General features: G+C 46.6%; 1 protein-coding gene across 1 annotated transcript; it reads right to left on the bottom strand.

The window, feature by feature from the left end:
* Positions 1-4,287: 4,287 nt before the first annotated feature.
* On the bottom strand, positions 4,288-9,324 carry SOD3 (superoxide dismutase 3). The gene is made up of 2 exons (XM_039236642.1): positions 9,238-9,324; positions 4,288-5,123 (listed from the first exon to the last, which is right to left on the bottom strand). The coding sequence occupies exon 2, from the start codon at positions 5,105-5,107 to the stop codon at positions 4,367-4,369; it is 741 nt and encodes a 246-aa protein (XP_039092573.1). The 5' UTR covers positions 5,108-5,123; positions 9,238-9,324; the 3' UTR covers positions 4,288-4,366.
* Positions 9,325-18,493: the final 9,169 nt, after the last annotated feature.

Here is an 18,493-nt window from a genome sequence, read left to right as displayed (position 1 = left end):
CTGCCCTCTGCTTTCATTCTGGATGCCTCCATTTGGAACAATCTCTCTTACTAATCCTGAGGGTACCGTCGCACCGCTCAGTTAGGATGTCCAAGAGCCAAAACACTCCCCTTACTTAACTCACTACTTGAATATATTCCTTGTTTCCAGATGTCTTTCTGTACAGAGAAAAACTTGAAATTCCGAGATGCAGTAGAGAGCTCAGTAGTGAATCTAATTAGAAATGAGAAGCAAAAAAAAAAAAAAAAATAAGAAGGGCCTGTCTCTCGATATTATGATTGCTCACGAAAACAAAACATAACAAGTTGATACAGCATGAAGGCAATTTAAGATGATACATACAGATGTGCTGCCTTACATTTCATATCACCTCTTGACTGAATGGGATTTTTTTTTAATAGGAAAAGTTTGTACAATACTGACAGGTTAGACTTTCTGGAATCTATGTAAGCCCAGGAATATATTTCAGATCTTAGCCAAGGCCAGTGATAGCCTATTAAATTTAAAATAATTGGCGAAGGAAGGAAGGAAGGAAGGAAGAAAAAGAAAGAAAAGAAAGAAAGAAAAGAAAGAAAGAAAGAAAGAGAAAGAAAGAAAGAAAGAAAGAAAAGGAAAAGAAAGGAAGGAAGGAAGGAAGGAAGGAAGGAAGGAAATAAGCTATTTTGTACTTTAAAGACAGAAGTAACTTCTGTTCAGTTGCAGACCTTGTGTTAGTAGATTCTATGACCATCATGTAACATAACTATATCTTTTTTTGTTACCTAAAATAAACATGCAGTAATTTCCCAGATATAGATGATTATCTTTATTATTCGCACCATTCTCCCTCTCCACCCTCGCTGCAGGCCAGGCATATAGGCTGAGCGTTCCTTCCGAACATATTGTAACAACTTATCAGTTGCAATCTGTCACCTAAAATTATTAGATCGTATGGTAGTCATGAAAATTATGGAGAATGTAAAGATTTTATGCATTCCGTCAAAAATGCCAGATCTAAAATCAGTTGGTTTATTTCCTGCAGTCTTTCAAGTTGACCAAAGCACTCACTGATTTGCTCTATTTTCTTACGTTTTTAGTATTTCTGTATATATATATGCACTGAAAAGCCCCACTCGAAAAAAATTCAGTGCAATTCTGAGAAAAAGCTTATCCTAAACATCTAAAGATAGCATTTCTAATTATTGTCTACATTGTGTTTAAACTGTGCAAACTCGAGCATTATTCTCACTTTACCAGCTGTGTCTAGGTAGAGTCATTACATCAAACGCTTCTAATTTTACAAAAAGAAATCAAAACAAGTGTGTGTTTAAGTCTCAGTGACAAATGCAAACCCTGTGAGTCAAACAGGCAAACTGATTAGCAAGCTGGCTGGGAAGTCAAAACAGCGAATATAAGGAGATTAACAAAACAGATCTGGAAGATGAGAGGGGTAAAAATAGCCTCCAGGGGCCAAGCGGGGTCCAGTGGGTGGGTTTGGCTGCACGCATCAGGTTCTGTGCCCAAAACCAGGTGCCTGCGTGTACCACTCAATCTTCCTCCGTCCCAGAACTCCACCTTCCCTCTTCCAGGAGCCTGGCACCAAAGTTCGTGCCAGCCAGCCTCTTCACCAGTGCAGGAACCTTCTTACAAACCTAAGTGGAAGCAAGGTTTCCTTTACTTGAATCCTTCTAGTTAGAGGACACTCACTATGTTACAATGTAGTCCAGTCTGTTAGTATTGGACTGACATTAGCTGTTGTTATTAAGTAGACATTTATTAGATACTTCCATCTTTCCACTATACAGCTCTCACAAATAACACTTGATTTCACTCTCAGAACAATAAATATGATGATCTTATTTTACAGATGAAAAAAGCCAGGCCCAGAGGGGTGAAGTGACTCAGGTCACACAGCTTCTAAAAGTGTGGCAGAGCTAGAGTTCCAAACAGGCCATTCTATCTGAGCCTGAACTGTCAACCACCATGCTATATGCCTAACCTTGCCCTTGCAGTGAACTGTAATTCACCCTTCTAGTATTTCCTTTCTTTGTTTTTGTCGCTGGAGCCCCATGGAAGAGCTTATCAATCCAATTCCCACCAATGGACTGAAAGAAAATGGAATGGGTCTGCTAGGGTATCTCTTTAGTCTTGGCGGGGGGCGGGAGGCGGGGGGGGGGAGGGGGGAGCGGTGGTGAGGGTAGTGAGGACAGAAACTAAGAACAGAAGATACTATGACTTGAAAGTTTGTGTGTCCCCCTCCCCCATTCATACATTGAAATCCTAACCCCCAGGGATGATGGTAACAGAAGGTGACACCTTTGGGAGATCCCAAAGTCATGAGGGGGCGAGCCTTATAAAAGAGGTTCAGAGAGATCCCTAACCCTTTCCTCCATGTGAGGACACAGTGAAAGGCACTGGGTGTGAACCCCAAAGAGGGCTCTCACCAGACGGTGCTGGTGCCATGACCTTGGACTTCCAGTCTCCAGAGCTGTGAGAAATGAATTTCTGTTGTTTATAGGCCACCCAGTCTGGACTCTTCTAGCCCAAATGGGCTATGACATAAGGTCAGTAAGTGATAAGAAGCACCAGCCTCCTAAAAATAAGTCCAAACCTCCCTTGATGATCCTGAATTAATCTTATAATCAGGGCAGCAGAGTTTGAAGATGGGGTGTTGGGCATCCATCCACGGGGTGTTTGTTCCTCTCCACGGTGTGTCCTATGTGATTTCCTGCCTTGTTTTCACAACTTTTAACTGTGGGGATAGGCAAACACATCTGCTGAGGTCAAGATATTTAAAGAATCGGTTTGCTAGTTCCCTTTCAACGCTGATCTGCGCAGTTCAAGTGGATGCTTCAAACCAGTGAGAACCAGTCGGTGGAGCAAAGTCACCAGGCAAAGACCTTTCTCTCCAGTTGTCACTTGGGTTCAAGGAAAGATTTTTAAATAACAAGTTAGTCCTAGTAAGAGGTAAAAATAGCCACTGGGGATGGGTTTCTGGCGAAGGTTCCGTTTGACTCACTGCCTTGAGAGTCTGGGAGGAATGGAAGCTGCAGCTAAAAAGTGGGTCTACCCGAGGAGCTTAAAAAGTTGCTGGGTGCTTTTCTTCAATAAGTGAAGGTGGATATGCATTCTCATCTAGTTCGTGCAGAGATTATAATTTTCAAAGAGGCTGAACATCCAAGGCTCAACCAACATCAGCCTGCCCATGGGCTCCATTGCCAGCTGCCACTGAGTCAGGAGAGCCTTGTCCTCCTTCTGATTGTGGAGGAGGCCACCAACTGCAGATCCCGATGCCAATCACTCTGTAAACTGCTGTCCCAGTGCTTCACTGGCCCTCTCCCCGCCCTCTGGGGCCCCAGGCTGCCCCTAGAGCCACATGTGAGGGGTCACAGGGCCCAGTGAAGTGGCATCAGCCTTGGGCCACGCCTGCGGCCCCAGCATCAGAGCCACCAGGGAGCTGGTTCCAAACAGACGTCCACCTTGGCCTTTGGATTCCAGCCCAGGATGCCTTATTTTTTCCCCTCACTTTCCTGAGTGAACCGGGTGCCCTCCGTCTTGGGAGCCACAGAGAAGGACAGGACAACCAAGGACACAATGTCGTGGCCAGCCGCCGTGGGGAGGAGGGCTCCTGCAGGGATTTGGGAAATTATCTTTGCGTTTTCCAGATAGCAGCTGAGCCTGAGAGCAGATCCTCCAACGAACGAACAAAGTAACCAAGGCCCCGTGCACGACTGAGTTGCGGAGTTTTAATGTGGAAACAAAGATTGCCAACCGGCCCCGGAGGAGCAGCTCTCTGCGGGTGACAGCGGGCGAGCAACAGCTGAGGACACCGGGCAGGGGCTGCGTGTGCTGGCGCGGTGTGTGCGAGGTCGCGGGGTGAGGGGTGAGGGGCTAGGTAACCTCAGGGAGGGTCCCAGAGCACCTAGAAGGAATCTAAGGGGTGGGAAGAGTTGAGTCCTTTGGGCATAGCAGGATTTGTTCAGGGCTCCTGGAATGAGAACAGAAAGGAACGGGGGAGGGGGAGGGAACGGGGGGGGGGAGGGAGAGGGGGAGGGGAGATGGGTTATTTCAGTGCGTCCAGGGCTCCTCAGAGCTCGAGATGGGTGTCTCAGAGGGCTCGGCCTACTCTCTGGATGCGGAGGGGTGTCACAGCATATGTGGTTGGAGGCCTCAGGGTCGGGGGCGTTTTTGGGGAGACCTCAGCCACGCAGAACTGGGACCCCAGGCGAGAAGGTGTCTCTGGGAGCAGAAGTGAAGGTCAAGGCAGGCAGGGGGCGGGTGTCTGGCGCACGGAGCGGCGGCGGGGCCCGCAGGGGGGTCTCCGAGGGGCCCAGGCGGGGCGGGGGAGGGGAGGGGAGGGGGGCCCGGGGGGCGGCGGGGGCCGCGCTCAGGCGGCCCTGCACTCGCTGTCGCGCCGCCGCTTCCTGCGCTCGGTCTGCTCCTGCGCCTGGCGCGCCCAGGGCCCCGGGCCGCACACGCCCACCACGCAGCAGGCGAGCCGCGGGCCCGCGTTGCCGTTCTCCAGGCTGGCGGGGGAGCCGCCGCGGCCCAGGTCGTCCTCGCCCGCGTGGACCACCACGGCGCGGCCCACTATCGAGTGCGGGCCGAAGAGCGAGGCGGCCAGGGCGCCGCGGTACTTCCAGAGGCGGCCGTCGCGCACGGCGAAGTTGCCGAAGTCGCCCGGGTGCCGCGGGTGCGGCACGCCCAGCGGGTTGTAGTGCGCGCCGGCGGAGTCGCAGCCCCGGCTCAGGTCTCCGAACTGGTGCACGTGGATGGCGCGGCTGGCGTTGCTGGGCTCCGCCGGGAAGCCCTCCAGGTCGAAGAAGGCCTCGAGCCGGGCGCCGGGCACCTGCTGCCGGAAGAGCACGAGGCCGCTCACCCGGGGCTGCGCGGCGTCCAGCGTGGCCGACGGCTGCACCCGGCAGGCGGCGTGGAGCGCGGCGTCGGGGCCGTTGCCCGCCGCCTGCCGCTGCGTCAGCTCCTGCCAGATCGCGGTCACTTTCTCGTGCATGTCGCGGATCTGCGCCGCGGTGCTGGAGCCGGGCTCCTCCGGGTCCGGGTCGGGCCAGGCGCGCGAGGCACGGGCCGCCAGCAGCAGGTAGGCACACAGCAGCGCCGCCGCCAGCATGGCCGGAGTCGGGCACCTGCGGGCACCCCCAGGGGTGGGGCAGAGCGAGCCTCAGGCCCTGGCAGGGTGCAGTCTCTGGACCCCCGACCCCACGGGCTTCCTCCCCCAGCGCGCATTCCTGCCTTGGCCCGGTTCGTCTCCGGGCCTGCCATGCTCCAGACCTGGGTTAGGTTCTGTGCTTGTAAAGATGGATTTGACACAATCGCAAGCAACTCGTGGGGATCTCTTTGAGCCACCGGGGTAATCATGGTCCTCGACAGTTCTGTGTGCATCACTTGGAGGCAGTCATGGGGGAGCGTCTCAGGGCACATGAGGATGGCCCTTCCAGACCTTCTCCCTCCTCCAGTCACCCCACCTCATCCCCTGCCTCCCTCGCTGAGCATCCTCCTATCCAGACCAGCTGAGACTCGCTACCCCTCATTCTCCGTCCTTAGACTAGCCGTGCCCTCTCTCCGAAGTATCCAGCCCCTCTTCTCTGCTGCGCACAGTAGACTTGAAGACAGAAATTCGGTTTTCCTCCTCATCTGCCCCAGCACCTGGGCCCACACCTGGCTGTAGGAGACATTTACTATGTGATTGTTGAATGAGGAATTCACCGAGGGATAAGCATGTCATCAAATCATTCTGACACCATCCTGTGATTGAAGATGGATGAGCTCCGTGCTGGGGAAGGACAGAGGAAGTAGGATGCACCCCGCTGGGGGAACCCCAGGAACACTTCCCAAGAGGAGATGACGTTTGAGCTTGGTCTCCTAAGGCAAGCAGTGTTGGAGCTAACCCAGACTGGAAACTCATTTCAGGCAGGACGCACAGCCTCTGACCTGTTTCCAGCCTATGAAAGGACACAGTCTAAGGAATGGGGAGATTTTGTGTGGCTGGAACATGGCCTGTGTGGCCAGGGAGGAAGGAACATAGATCCAGGGGCTGAGGGCCTGGGTTTGCCCCCCTCCCCCACCCGGGGTAGGGGGCTAGTTGTGGGCGGGCTAGTGCTGGTGGAAATGTTAAAGCAGAAAAGTGAGTGATGAGATAGTTTTTAGTTTGTTGTCCTGGCAGGAGAAAGGATATGGGCTGGTCTTTGGGCGTGGAGGGGAAAGGGGAGAAAGAAGCCCAGACGAGATGGAGACCCAGAGAAGGAGAAGTAGAGACAGCCAGAGGGAGATGAGTTGCCCAGGTGCAGCAACCACGATCGGAACTAGTGAAGACCTTCACCAAGGTGGAGGCATGGATTTGGGAGACATCTTGGATAGCACTGCCAGCGGGGAGGGAGAGGTGGTGCCAGCAAGCCAGCATGTGTGATGACTGAGTTCCCAGCAGGGGAGACTGGGCTGGACCGATGGACAGAGGCCCTGACAGGAGGGGAGGAGGGTGAATTCAGCCCAGCCTGCTGGGGGTGAGAAGCTGGCTGGTGCACAAGTGGGGCGTTTTGTAGACATTTGAGAACGTGGGCCTGGCACTTGGAAAAGGCAGTGTCACTGGGAAGGGTTTTCAGTATTGGCTGCACATCACATTCCGGGTCCTACAAGTCACATGCCCAGGCCTCACCCAAGAAATTCTGAATCAGTGGGCATGAATTACTATTTTTGTAAAGCTCCATCAATGACTCTGGGATTCAGCCAGAGTTTTAGACTCAAACACAGATTCAAATCTCAATTCTAATGTATGCTAATGGCGATATTGTGGGGAAGTTACTGGCTCTGTCTTAGCCAACTGTAAAATAGGGTAATGTCACCAAGGATCACAGAGGGGATTAAATGAGATGTTATATGTCAGGCTATTTGCATATTTATAAGTGTGTCCTCAGGGATCAGTGCTTTCTCCAAAGAACTGGTTTGCAGGTCAAGTGCACTTTCATAGGTCTCCTCCAGACCCATAGAGGTACCATTTTAAAAGCAAATCTAGGGTTGAGTATTTAGTCTCTCCATAACCATTACAGAAAGGTGATCTAGTATGGCGATTAAAAGAAGGGATTCTGGAATGAAGCCTGCCTCTGCCACTTACTCTTGAAGGGTTTAGTTATTTTTATTGCAGAGTTAGCCTAGGAACTGCTGGACTGAAAATGAGTTGGGCTCCAGCTCTTTTCTGAGACTCAGTTTTTTTTTTCTTTTTTTTTTTTTTTTAAATATTTTTATTTATTTCTAGGAGAGAGAGAGACAGCATGAGCANAAATATTTTTATTTATTTCTAGGAGAGAGAGAGACAGCATGAGCAGGGGAGGGTCAGAGAGAGAGGGAGTCACAGACTGAAACAGGCTCCAGGCTCTGAGCTGGCAGTCAGCACAGAGCCCGACGCGGGGCCCGAACCCATGAACTGCGAGATCATGACCTAAGCGAAAGTCGGATGCTTAGCTGACTAAGCCACCCAGGCACCCCGACTCAGTTTTTTTTTTTTCTTATCTGCAAATGGGGATAATAATACATACCTCAGGGTCTGGCTGTGAGGCTTCAGAGAGACAATTCAAATTGCTAACATTTATCGAACGCACGCAAGCGCCGCTAAAAACACTTTGTGTGTATTAATTCATATAAGTCTCCCATGGACCCTGTGGGGTAGGTGTCACTAGTATCCCCATTTTAAAGCTGAGAAAACTGAGGCACAGAGAAGCAAGTGTCTCACCCGAGGTTATACAATAAATAGCTGAGGGCAAGATTTAAAAGTGTGTGGTCCAAGCCAAGGTTTAGCCACTACTCTGAACGGCTCTCAAGTGGAAGGCACTTAGCGTAGAGCCTGGTTGGTAGAAAGTTCCTAGTATATGGCAACTCGTAGCCACCAGAGGGAAACTGCTGATAGAAGTTTCAGGACAGAGGCCCCTGGGTGGCTCAGTTGGTTAAGCGTCCAACTCTTAGTTTCACCTCAGGTCATCATCTCACGGTTTGCGAGATGGAGCTCCATGGCGGGCTCTGTGCTGATAGCGTGAGTCTGCTTGGGATTCTCTCTCTTCCTCTCTCTCTCTGCCCCTCCCCTGCTCATGCTCTTTCTCTCCTTCTCTCAAAAATAAATAAATAAATATCAAAAAAAAAAAAAGAATTTTCAGGACAATCAGTTGAGAGATGCTGTTGAAGGCATGGCAGAAGGATGTGGTGCCCAAGAAAAGGCTCCCCGGAGGAGAGGCAGGAAGGTAGGAGATGCCCCGGAAGTGATGTCAAGGGTAACACCATCTCAGATGTGGCCTGGTATGGGGTTTCCACTCTGGAGCCCCAGGGAGTGGGAGCGGGTGGGGGGCTGCATCCCGGGCCTCAGCCTCAAGCCATCCACCATCGTTGCCTCCCTGACCCCCGCTGGCAGTCCTTCCCCTCAGGGGGCAGTTGGAAAACTCTTCCTTAAAAACAGAGCAAAAGCAGATTGCACGGGGTGTGTCGATGAAGCTTTCTTTCTTCAAAATTGGTTGGGTAATAATTAACATTTTAAGGAGATTCTTTTCCCTTAAAAGAAAAAAATTCTTCCTCTACCTCAGGTGAGCCGTGACTCCTGAGTTGTCAACCTTGACCTCTACCTCCTGAGGCCAGTCCCCATAAGGCTCACCCTTCTCACAAATGCACAATGTCCCCCTGAGATTGAGCTGCGAAGAACCAAGTGGTTTGGGGGGCGGGGGGGAGGGCTGCTATGTTTCTGGTCTGGAAGGGAAGACAGGTCATCGGCAGAGAGGACGAAGGAAGCCACCAAGCCTGTGCCTCCTTGGGTCTGGATCTGGGAAGACGGCGGTCTTTCTGACACCTTTCCTGTGTTCCAGTTTCTCGGCTCATTCCTACAAGGAGCCCTGGACGGGAGCCTGAGCCGGCCGGGCGCTCCCGTCTCTGCCTCCGCTGACCAAGCAGGTGGTTCTGCTGGAGGAGGTCCCAAGAGGGGCGGCCTTCCTCACTCCGGATCACTCAGTCCTAACACTAAAGTCCACTGGGACTGGCCTTCGCGGTGCAAAGGACAACAGTTCCTTTCTCCTCCGAGGCCTCCCTCCCCCGTCTCCCCTCCTCCCCCGTCATCCCCTTCAGAACAGCCAGGTTCTGTCATTAAATGTGTCCCTCTCAACAAGATGATCAATCGCTTTTCCAAGGAGAGCCCCAATGCCCCGCCCCAGTTTCAAACTCTTAAAAAACACCCTCTGAGAAGAAGGAAATGAACTCCAACTTGGCACCCACCTTTCCCGCTCTTCCCAAGAGAGCTTTCGTGCTGAGAAGTGGGGAGCAGCACCCAGCGTTCACAGGAATGCAGGCTGACTCCCCGAGGCAGGGCTGTTTGTGGGCGTGAGGAGAAGCCGGCCCAGGGGAGTGGTCACGGCGAGGAACGAAGGCCATTGGGCTGACTTAGGGACTGAAAGTAGGCCATGTCCCTGGTTGTTGAATTGCCTCACCTCTTCCTCTGACTCCACCCTCCCCCGTCTCCACCTCCGCCCTCCCCAGCCCAGGGGTTCTCTGGCCAAGTATTCCTTCCTGTGACTTCACTGATTTGCACTGATTTGTGCAGACATAGCCAGTGACCTTCAGCAGGCAGAAGGGGGTAAGAAATAGACAGAAAATAGCCTGTTTGGAGAGATGTACAATGGTCTCTTTCTTGAGCAGCTTTTTGCTCTTCCCTGATTTCCTCAACTCTTGGCTTATTTTGCTCCATGCTACCAAGAAGGAAATGGGCCCCTTGCAGATAGGCATGGTGTTTCGTCCCCGGAGCCTTTGAGAGGTGAGAGGCCAAGAGGGTCCGACCACGCACTCGGGCTGCCCCCAGGCCCAGTTGTGTCACATTCTGACTTTGCTCCCCGACCAGCTCCCCCCAGACCTCCCTTTTATCATCTGCAAAATGGGGATATGATGTCAAGCCAGTGGCTGGCACACAGTCACACTCACCACCAATCATCATCACTGTTGTGGCTTTATTATTAAAGTTATAGAGGAGTCTTTGAAAAGTATGTATCCCAGGGGACTGGGCTTTTTCCAACCCCGGTGGCCTTCCTGCCTTTGCTGCCATCATCTTTTCTCAATCACAGCAGCGCTTTTCCTGAAATAGAAGCTTTTCTCTCCAGAAAAGCCCACGTGGGAGCAGGCAGCCTTGTCTGCCTGCTTGTCCCCCCTCCAGCCTTCTTTCCTTCAACAAATGTTCTGTGGGTGCTCACCCCATGCTGGGTGCCAGCACCTGCCTCTAGGGGTTCATACTCTGGTAGGGTGCAGTGGTGTCAACAGATCCATCCAGTGCAGAGTGAGGAGTAATGCTGGAAAGGGATGGATGGGGCCCCTAGAGACCCAAACACCTAGTCCTGGCAGCCGGAAAGCCTGTTCAAAATCTAGACTTCTGGGCCCCACCCCAAGGCTGAGTGAATCAATTGCCAGCTTCCTAGTATCGTTTGTTTTTTACAGTTGGTCCCTCTGGTGGACAGCCAGCTTTGGGAACTTCTATCCCTTCTTCCTTTGCAAGAGCATCTCAGTTTTCCAAACTTTCGTTCTTTGCAGGTGGGATTGACTCCATCCCTCGCTCCACTGGTGGGCTTGTGACTCATCAAAACACGGCAATAGTTCCAGCATGATTCAGACAGAGCCCACGAGATGCAGTGCTGTATCTACTGGCATTTTTAGAAAGACTGGAGTTATTACTACTCCCTTGCCCCCACTAAGGGAGTACCCATCTGAAGATTGGGCCAGCGTGGAGGGAAGTGGAATAAAAGTTGAATGAAATCTTGACCCAGGGGCAGAGTTGACACCCCTGGATCTAGCCGTACCTGAAGCTCTGTTTTATAGGCCAGTCAATACTTTCCCATTTTGCTCAAGTTGTTTGGGTTGGGTTTTTTGAACTTGCAACTGAACACTTTGCAAAACACTTTCTCCTATAGCATTTTGTGTAGTGCTTGTAGTAATGGCGTGGGATGGGTATTAATTTGCCCACTTGGTAGATAAGGAAATGAGGTTCGGAAAGAATAAGTAATGGGCCCAAGGCTGCAGAGCTAGAAAATGGCCAAGTTAAGATTTCAACTCAAGACTCCCGATTCCTAAGTCTGCCTCCTTAATCAGTGCACTTTACTACCTCTGAGCCTGAGAGATGAAAGAAAGGAACAGGTGAGCCCGCCCCCCACAGCTGTCGCCTCACATCAGTGACTGCCTTGCAGGACACCCTGAACTGCTGACCTCTCCTTCTTTTCACATCGGTTAACGTCTAATACAACAAAAAATTCAAGTGAGTGCTGTAAAAGCAGCAGTATTAGAGAATGCACTCAGAACTACTCCTGTCTGTGTAGAAGAGATCTCTGCTAGACAACTTTGAACTTCTTTTGTGTGGGGACACCGGTTATAGTTTCCTTTTCATTGTGTTCAGAAAACCCATAGAATAAAATTCCACCAGGAAATAAAGTGGTTCCCACGAGGAGGAAACTTTTGAAAGCAATAATTAGGGTTTCAAGGTTGTGTCCCTAAAAGGATGAATTCTGTGTGATGACAGTTTACCCGACCCAAGTACTTTAGACACGCCTGAGAAAACTTCCAAGTGTGTCTTCTTACTGCTTGAAGTTGGCCCAGAAACCTTAGGGGGCGTGGCAGCGGAGTCAGGGAATGACATAGTTTAAGTTTGGATCTTGGTCATTTTGTCCAAACGCATCAGGGAAATATGGAGGCCAGGAGGTCCTTCTAAATAAGATTGGACAAAGAAGCATCATTCTTCGTAATGGTAATAAAATAATAACATCTAGCGTTTGTTAAAGTGGCTTTTGTGTGCCAGACACTTGTTAAGCAATTTGTATGTACCTTTTCATCCATTTTAATAGCACTGCTCCTCAGTGAAGAAGGGAGATCGCATTCTGGGTCCATGGTGCATTCCGGAAGTTTCCTTTTCACTGTGAACGCGTCACCCTTCTGTTCACAGGTCAGGACAATGTGCGTGAATCAGAAGGTAATGAAAGCCAGTCAGAACCAGGACCTTCTCAACTAATTACACTTGGCTGGCCATGTGAAGAGAATGACCAATGACAGGACATGGCAGTGGTGCGTTTTCCGACCAGAAGGTTAGTGTGTGTGAAGGAAGTTACTCTCAGGAAAGCACCAGAGTGAAACCCTTCTAGGCGAAGTCCTTCGTGCACTCTGACCCTGTCTCCAGTTCCCCTTCCTGTCCATATCTGCGGAGGAAGCAGGTCATTCCTGCTTTACTGTTTGAAAACAAGATAACAGTGTGAATAACCAAAAAGCGCATCCGGTGTAGTGCCTGTTTCCTCAAAATAATTGTGCAGTGCATTCCTCTTGGGAAAAAGAGAAACATTTTCAGCTTACTTTCTCGTCATATTTTTAAAAAAATATTTGCCCAGGCCAACAGTCACAACTGCCCCTCACTCTTCTTGCCACCCCCAGTATAGAAGCTGGAAAGCCAGACACTTGCTTTCCCATCATCCCTTTCACCCAGGGGTAGTCATGGGACCCAATAATGGGCAGTGAAATGCAGAACCTGATGTTGCTTTGGGGAAAGCTTTAATTTTCATTATAAAAGGAGCAGAAATGGCTGGTGTTGCCTCTTTCCTCTTTCCCTTCCTTTGAATGTGGGTGTGACGTCTAGCAATATGGCAGCTACATTGGGGACTATGTGTCGGCAAGGATGAGAACAAAAGCCGACATGCCCAGGATGCAGGAGGGGGAAGATGGAAAAAATCTAGGTCCTCAGAAACCTCATTGAAAAACTAAAGGAAAAACAGTGCCCCTTTGAGCACCTTACCCAACACCAGACCAGCTCTACTCTTCTTGTTCTAGGAGAAAAGAAACCTCAATATGTTTTCCTGTTAGTGGGTTTCTGTTATTTGCAGCCAAATTCATGCCCAGCTGATACGGTTATATGCCAGACCCTTCAGTGGGCATCATGACAATGAATTTAAAGAAATGATTGCCTTATTTCAAGCAGCCCATAGTCTATTTGGAGACACCTATATATGAGAGACCAAAGCATCTGCCCTATGTCACTCCCATATTTTACAGATAAGGAAACAGACTCACAGGAGTTAATTGGCTTGTCCAGTGTCATACTTAATAGGCACAGAGGAAGGGCTCATGCCCAGGTGGCTGAGCGGTCAGGCTCTTGACCTTGTACCTCATCAGTTCTGAGGCTCCACTGACCATCTCTTAACTTTTTCCATGCTACACCCCTCACACACACACAGCCTGCAACATCACCCTGAAGAAGCAATACTTTTCTCACTCAAGTGGCCAGCTTGGCCTAGTCCCTTTCCTGCACATCCCTAGAATGACCAGATTAACAGAAAAACGAGCAGAAAAAACTCCTAAGGAGCTTGTGCAAAAAGCGCAAACATTGCGACATGTAGACAAAAAAGTCTAGAGACAAAGGTGATAGAATATTCTCTACTCCTAGGATTATGGAAAATTGTTACTGGAAGGAGCTATAGAGAAAAGAGAGGTCCTCTGACTCAGCTTCTGTTCTAGAAGAAAAATTAGAAAGTCTAAATGCTGGGGCGCCTGGGTGGCTTAGTCGGTTAAGCGTCCGACTTTCGCTTAGGTCATGATCTTGCGGTTCGTGGGTTCGAGCCCCGCGTTGGGCTCTGTGCTGACTGCCAGCTCTGAGCCTGGAGCCTGTTTCAGTCTGTGTCTCCCTCTCTCTCTGACCCTCCCCTGCTCATGCTGTCTCTTTCTCTCCTAGAAATAAATAAAAAATTTTTTAAAAAAAAAAAAAATAAAGAAAGTCTAAATGCTGACAGGATTCAAAAAGCCTCAGAATCAAGGCCCAGGAATGAAAACAGGGAAGCAGCCATGTGATTCACTCAGAAAACAAATCCAGTATAGTTCTGGCCCTTCTTAAGTGATGGATCCATATGGGGTGGGTTGGAACTCTCATCACAGCTTCCAAACCGCTGTCACCCACCGGGCCCACTGATGGGGGCAGCAGCATCTGGAAGATTGGAACAGTTAGAGTAGTTAATAATTGAATTAATTTTGGAGCAATGTAATAAAGTAATGAGCCTCCTCCTAGTGCTTCTGGGCCCTGGGCCCTGGCCCAGCTGTGCAGGGCACCATCTTGCCCTTTCTGAAAAGAACAGAAGAAATGGAGTTGGGTTCCCCTGACATTCTCTTCACAATGGAGAGGTAATAGGATCTGCTGGTGGCTCCAACCAGGGACCAAGACATAGAAAGTTTTGAGTGTTTCCCTCAACTTTCATCCTTCATGGTGTAAGAAGCTTTTCACATTGATCTTTCTCCACAAAACTTACATCAAATACAGGAGTTTATCTCTCATTGGCCTATTTCCCTCAAAAGCCAAGGCAAAAGAGAATGGGATCTAACTATTAGTTCAACTATTTTATTTTACTTATAGAGACATGTCTTAATAATCTGAGCATTGTTCTGGTTGGGTTTTATCTACCCGAATAAAGTCATCTTTTCATTTGTGAGCATATATTCATTATATAATCACTAGTATAGACTTGAAATTGCTTTTATAGGTGAGAGCAGACATTTGTAAAAGAAAATGGCTATGCATAGCCTGAAACCAGCCTTTCTTCTTTCAAATTCTAACCCTCAGAGTTAGATCATCTCAAACAGAACTTGAATATTTACTGTAATAGGAATTGAAAACTCAAATGCCTGTGGGGGCCAGACAGGCTATATAATGAATAAAATGGGACAGGTACATGTCCTCTCCTTTTTGTCCTTAAACACACAGCCTTCTTCTTTACATTGTGTCTTCATATTGTACTGGAGATCTTTATCTGAAGAAATATTTGCAGCTCATTGAACAATGGCAATCCAGCCCCCAGGGCATGGAGGGAAGAGAACATGCCAAGTCTATAGGGGGCCGGAGCAGCCCAACCATGTGTTCCCATGTGGGAATCCAGCCCCATTACCACCAGGTCTTTCATTTCTAAAGAGAGGCCAGAGATTCAGATTTCTATGTGATAGCTCTCATTTTTAAAAAAGTAGTTCGGGGGCACCTGGGTGACTCAGCTGCTTAAGCATCCCACTTCAGGTCAAGTCATGATCTTATGGTCCGTGAGTTTGAGCCTCGCGTAGGGCTCTGTGCTGACAGCTTGGCGCCTGGAGCCTGCTTCAGATTCTGTGTCTCCTTCTCTCTCTCTGCCCCTCCCCTGCTCACGCCCTGTCTCCCTGCCTCTCTCAAAATAAATAAATGTTATTTTTTTTAATTAAAAAATTAAGAAGTAGTTCATTAGCGTTATTTGCTGCCTAGAGGAGATACATATGAAATACAAAGACACAGATAGGCTGGCAGTAAAAGAATGAAAAAATATATACTGTGCAAACAGTAAACATAAATTGAGCTTGGTTGTATTAATAGCAGATAAAATAGATGTCAAGACAAAGACTATTGCCATAGTCGCAGAAATTAGACAGTTCATGATGATAAAGACACATTTATCAGGAAGACAATAATTCTCAGTGTTTATTTATCAAATAACAAAGCTTTGGAATACATTAAGCAAAAACTTAACAAGCTTCTCTCTAAAGAGAGAAATAAACAAATCCATAGTCATAGTTGGATATTTTTAACATACCCTCTTATTAGTTGATAGAAGAAATAGTATATAGATTATCTGGACATTATCAACCAACATGACTGAAGTGATATTTTCCCAAGAATTCAGAATAAGTGTTCAAGTTTATATGGAATGTTCACCAAGATAGACCAAATTAAATGAGGCACACTAGATAATCTATGAGTCAAAGAAACCATATGAGAAATTGGAAAATATTTCTGAGTGAGTCATAATGAAAGCAACATATCAAAATATGCAGCCAAAGCACTAGTTAGAGGAAAATATATAACTTTAAATGCCTATGTTAGAAAAATACAGGAGAGACCCTTGAATGTTGAGAACAAACTGAGGACTAATCGGTATGGTGGGGAGCAGAAGGGGGGTAATGGGCATGGAGGGGGGCACTCGTGGGGATGAGCACTGGGTGTTATATGGAAACCAACTTGACAATAAACTATTTTTTTAAAAAAAGAAAAATACAAAGGTTTAAAAGTTATGAAGCTATAAAAATAACAGCAAATTAAACCCAATGTATATGGAAAGAAAGAAATAACATAAAGCAATGGAATTCAGAACAGATAAACTTTACAGAATATTTAAAAAGCCAAACATAGGTTCTTTGGAAAGATTATACAATTGATAAAACCCTAGCAAGACTAATTAAAAGAGAGATAAATCTGAATTAGGTTATGAGAAATGAAAAAGGCATATCACTTCATATCCTATAGTTAACCAAAGGGTAAGTAGGTATTTTGAACAAAATTATGGTTATAAATGCAATGGTTGAGGTAAAATGGAAGAATTCGTGTAAAAACATATTTTTGCAAAATTGACACAAATAGTCCTCAATATTTAAAGTATGTTTTATAATACAAAAATTTTTCTCACAAATAAAATTGTAGTCCACATGGGTTCACTGGTGAATTCTACCAAACATTTATCTAAATATTTGAGAAGCTATACCAAACTTTCACACACTCTTGGAGAAAATAAAGGAGAAAATTCTTCTCACTTCATTTTATGAGTCTAGCATAACCCTGAAACCAAAATCTTGATAGACCAATATCCCTCATGGACCCTTAAGAAAATGATAGCAAAAGAAATCCAGAAAATACATATGGAAAATATTTCATGGCCAAGTACAATTTATCTGAGAAATGCAAGATTTATTTAACATTTGAAAACTTATTGATACAATTCACCACATCAACAGAATTAAGAAGAAAAGTTGCATAATTATTTTGATAGAGGAAGACCCAAATCTAGTCCCCATTCATGATAAAAAAAAAAACTGTTAGCAAACTAGAAATAAAGGGGAGCCTCCTCAATTTTATTAAAGGCAGCTATGAAAAACAGGTACTAGCATACTTAATGGAGAAATATTGACTGTTTTCCACTTAAGACAGGGAACAAGGCAAGGATATTTGCTTTCCCACCTCCATTCAACATTGTAGTTGAAGTCCTAGCTAGGGAAAAATGACAAGAAAAAAGAACATAATAAAAATAATGGATATTGAGGGGGAAAAAAGTAAACATCATACAGACATCATGAGTATCTACATAGAAAATTCTAAGGGCTATTAAAAAAACACTACTATGAATAATAAGAAAATTTAACAAGGTGATAGAATACAAAGTCAGAAAATAAAAATCAGTTGAAATTCTATATACTAGCAACAAACAATTGAAAATAGAATAAACACTATTTATAATAGCACCAAAGAATAAAATATTTAGTAATAAATTTGGGAAAAAATTTAAGACCTCTACACTTAAAATGTACAAAATGTACACAAATGCAAAATGTTTCTGAGAGATATTAATGTAGATGTCTTAAGCGAATTGCATATTCTTGAATGATAAGATTCAGTATTGCCATGATGTCCCTTATCAATGTAATTCTAGTCAAAATCTCAGCAGACTTTTTGTAGAAATTGAAGAGGTGGTTCCACAATGTATGTGGAAAAGCCAAGGATCTAGAATTGCTGAAATAATTCTGAAAAAAAAGTTCAAAAACTCATAGTACCTGACCATTGGAAGACTTTAGTATAGGAGGTAAATCTCAGTGCCCTCAAGAAGGTGAAGATTGCCCAATAGAAGACAACAAGCAGATGTCATGAGGGAAGAAATGGACAAATTGGACTTCGTCACAAGTGAAAATGACACCTGTGTGAAACTGAAGAGACAAATGACAGACTGGGAGAAAATATTCCTAATACATAGATCTACCAAAGGATTTGTATCCAAAATATATAAAGAATTCTCGGAACATAATAATAAGAAGAAAGATGACCCAATTTTAAAAATGGATCAAAGAACTTAACCAGTGCTTCACAAAAGAAGATATATAACGGTCAATAAGTGTCTATATTGGTCATAATGAAAATGTAAAACAAAATCACATTTGAGTGTCATTACATCAGTCTGCCTGCTAAAAATAAAAAGACTAGGGGCACCTGGGTGGCTCACTAGGTTGAGCATCCAACTTTGGCTCAGGTCATGATCTCACAGTTTGTGGGTTTGAGCCCTGCCTCAGGCTCTGTGCTGACAGCTCAGAGACTGGATCCTGCTTCCGATTCTGTGTGTGTGTCTTTCTCTGCCCCTCCCCTGCTCATGATCTGTCTCTCTCTGTCTCTCAAAAATAAATAAATATTTTTTAAAAATTTTAAATAAAAATAAAGACGGTATACCAATGTAAAAGTTGGTAAGGACGTGGATTAACTAAAACTCATACATTTTGGTGGGAGTATAAAACGGTTCAACCACTTTGGAAAACTGCAAGTTTCACATAGGGTTAAATATGCATTTAACATGTGATCTGATCATTTTTTCCCTAGATATTTACTCAAGAGAAACAAAAATGCATATCTATACAAAAACTTCTACAAGAGTATATGTAAGAGCTTTAATTGTAATAGTTCTACTGGAAACATCACAAA

This window comes from Hyaena hyaena, unplaced genomic scaffold (genome assembly GCF_003009895.1).
Source record: "Hyaena hyaena isolate Hyena2069 unplaced genomic scaffold, ASM300989v1 scaffold_114, whole genome shotgun sequence".
Classification (NCBI taxonomy): domain Eukaryota; kingdom Metazoa; phylum Chordata; class Mammalia; order Carnivora; family Hyaenidae; genus Hyaena; species Hyaena hyaena.
This window is presented reverse-complemented; position numbering and strand designations above follow the sequence as displayed.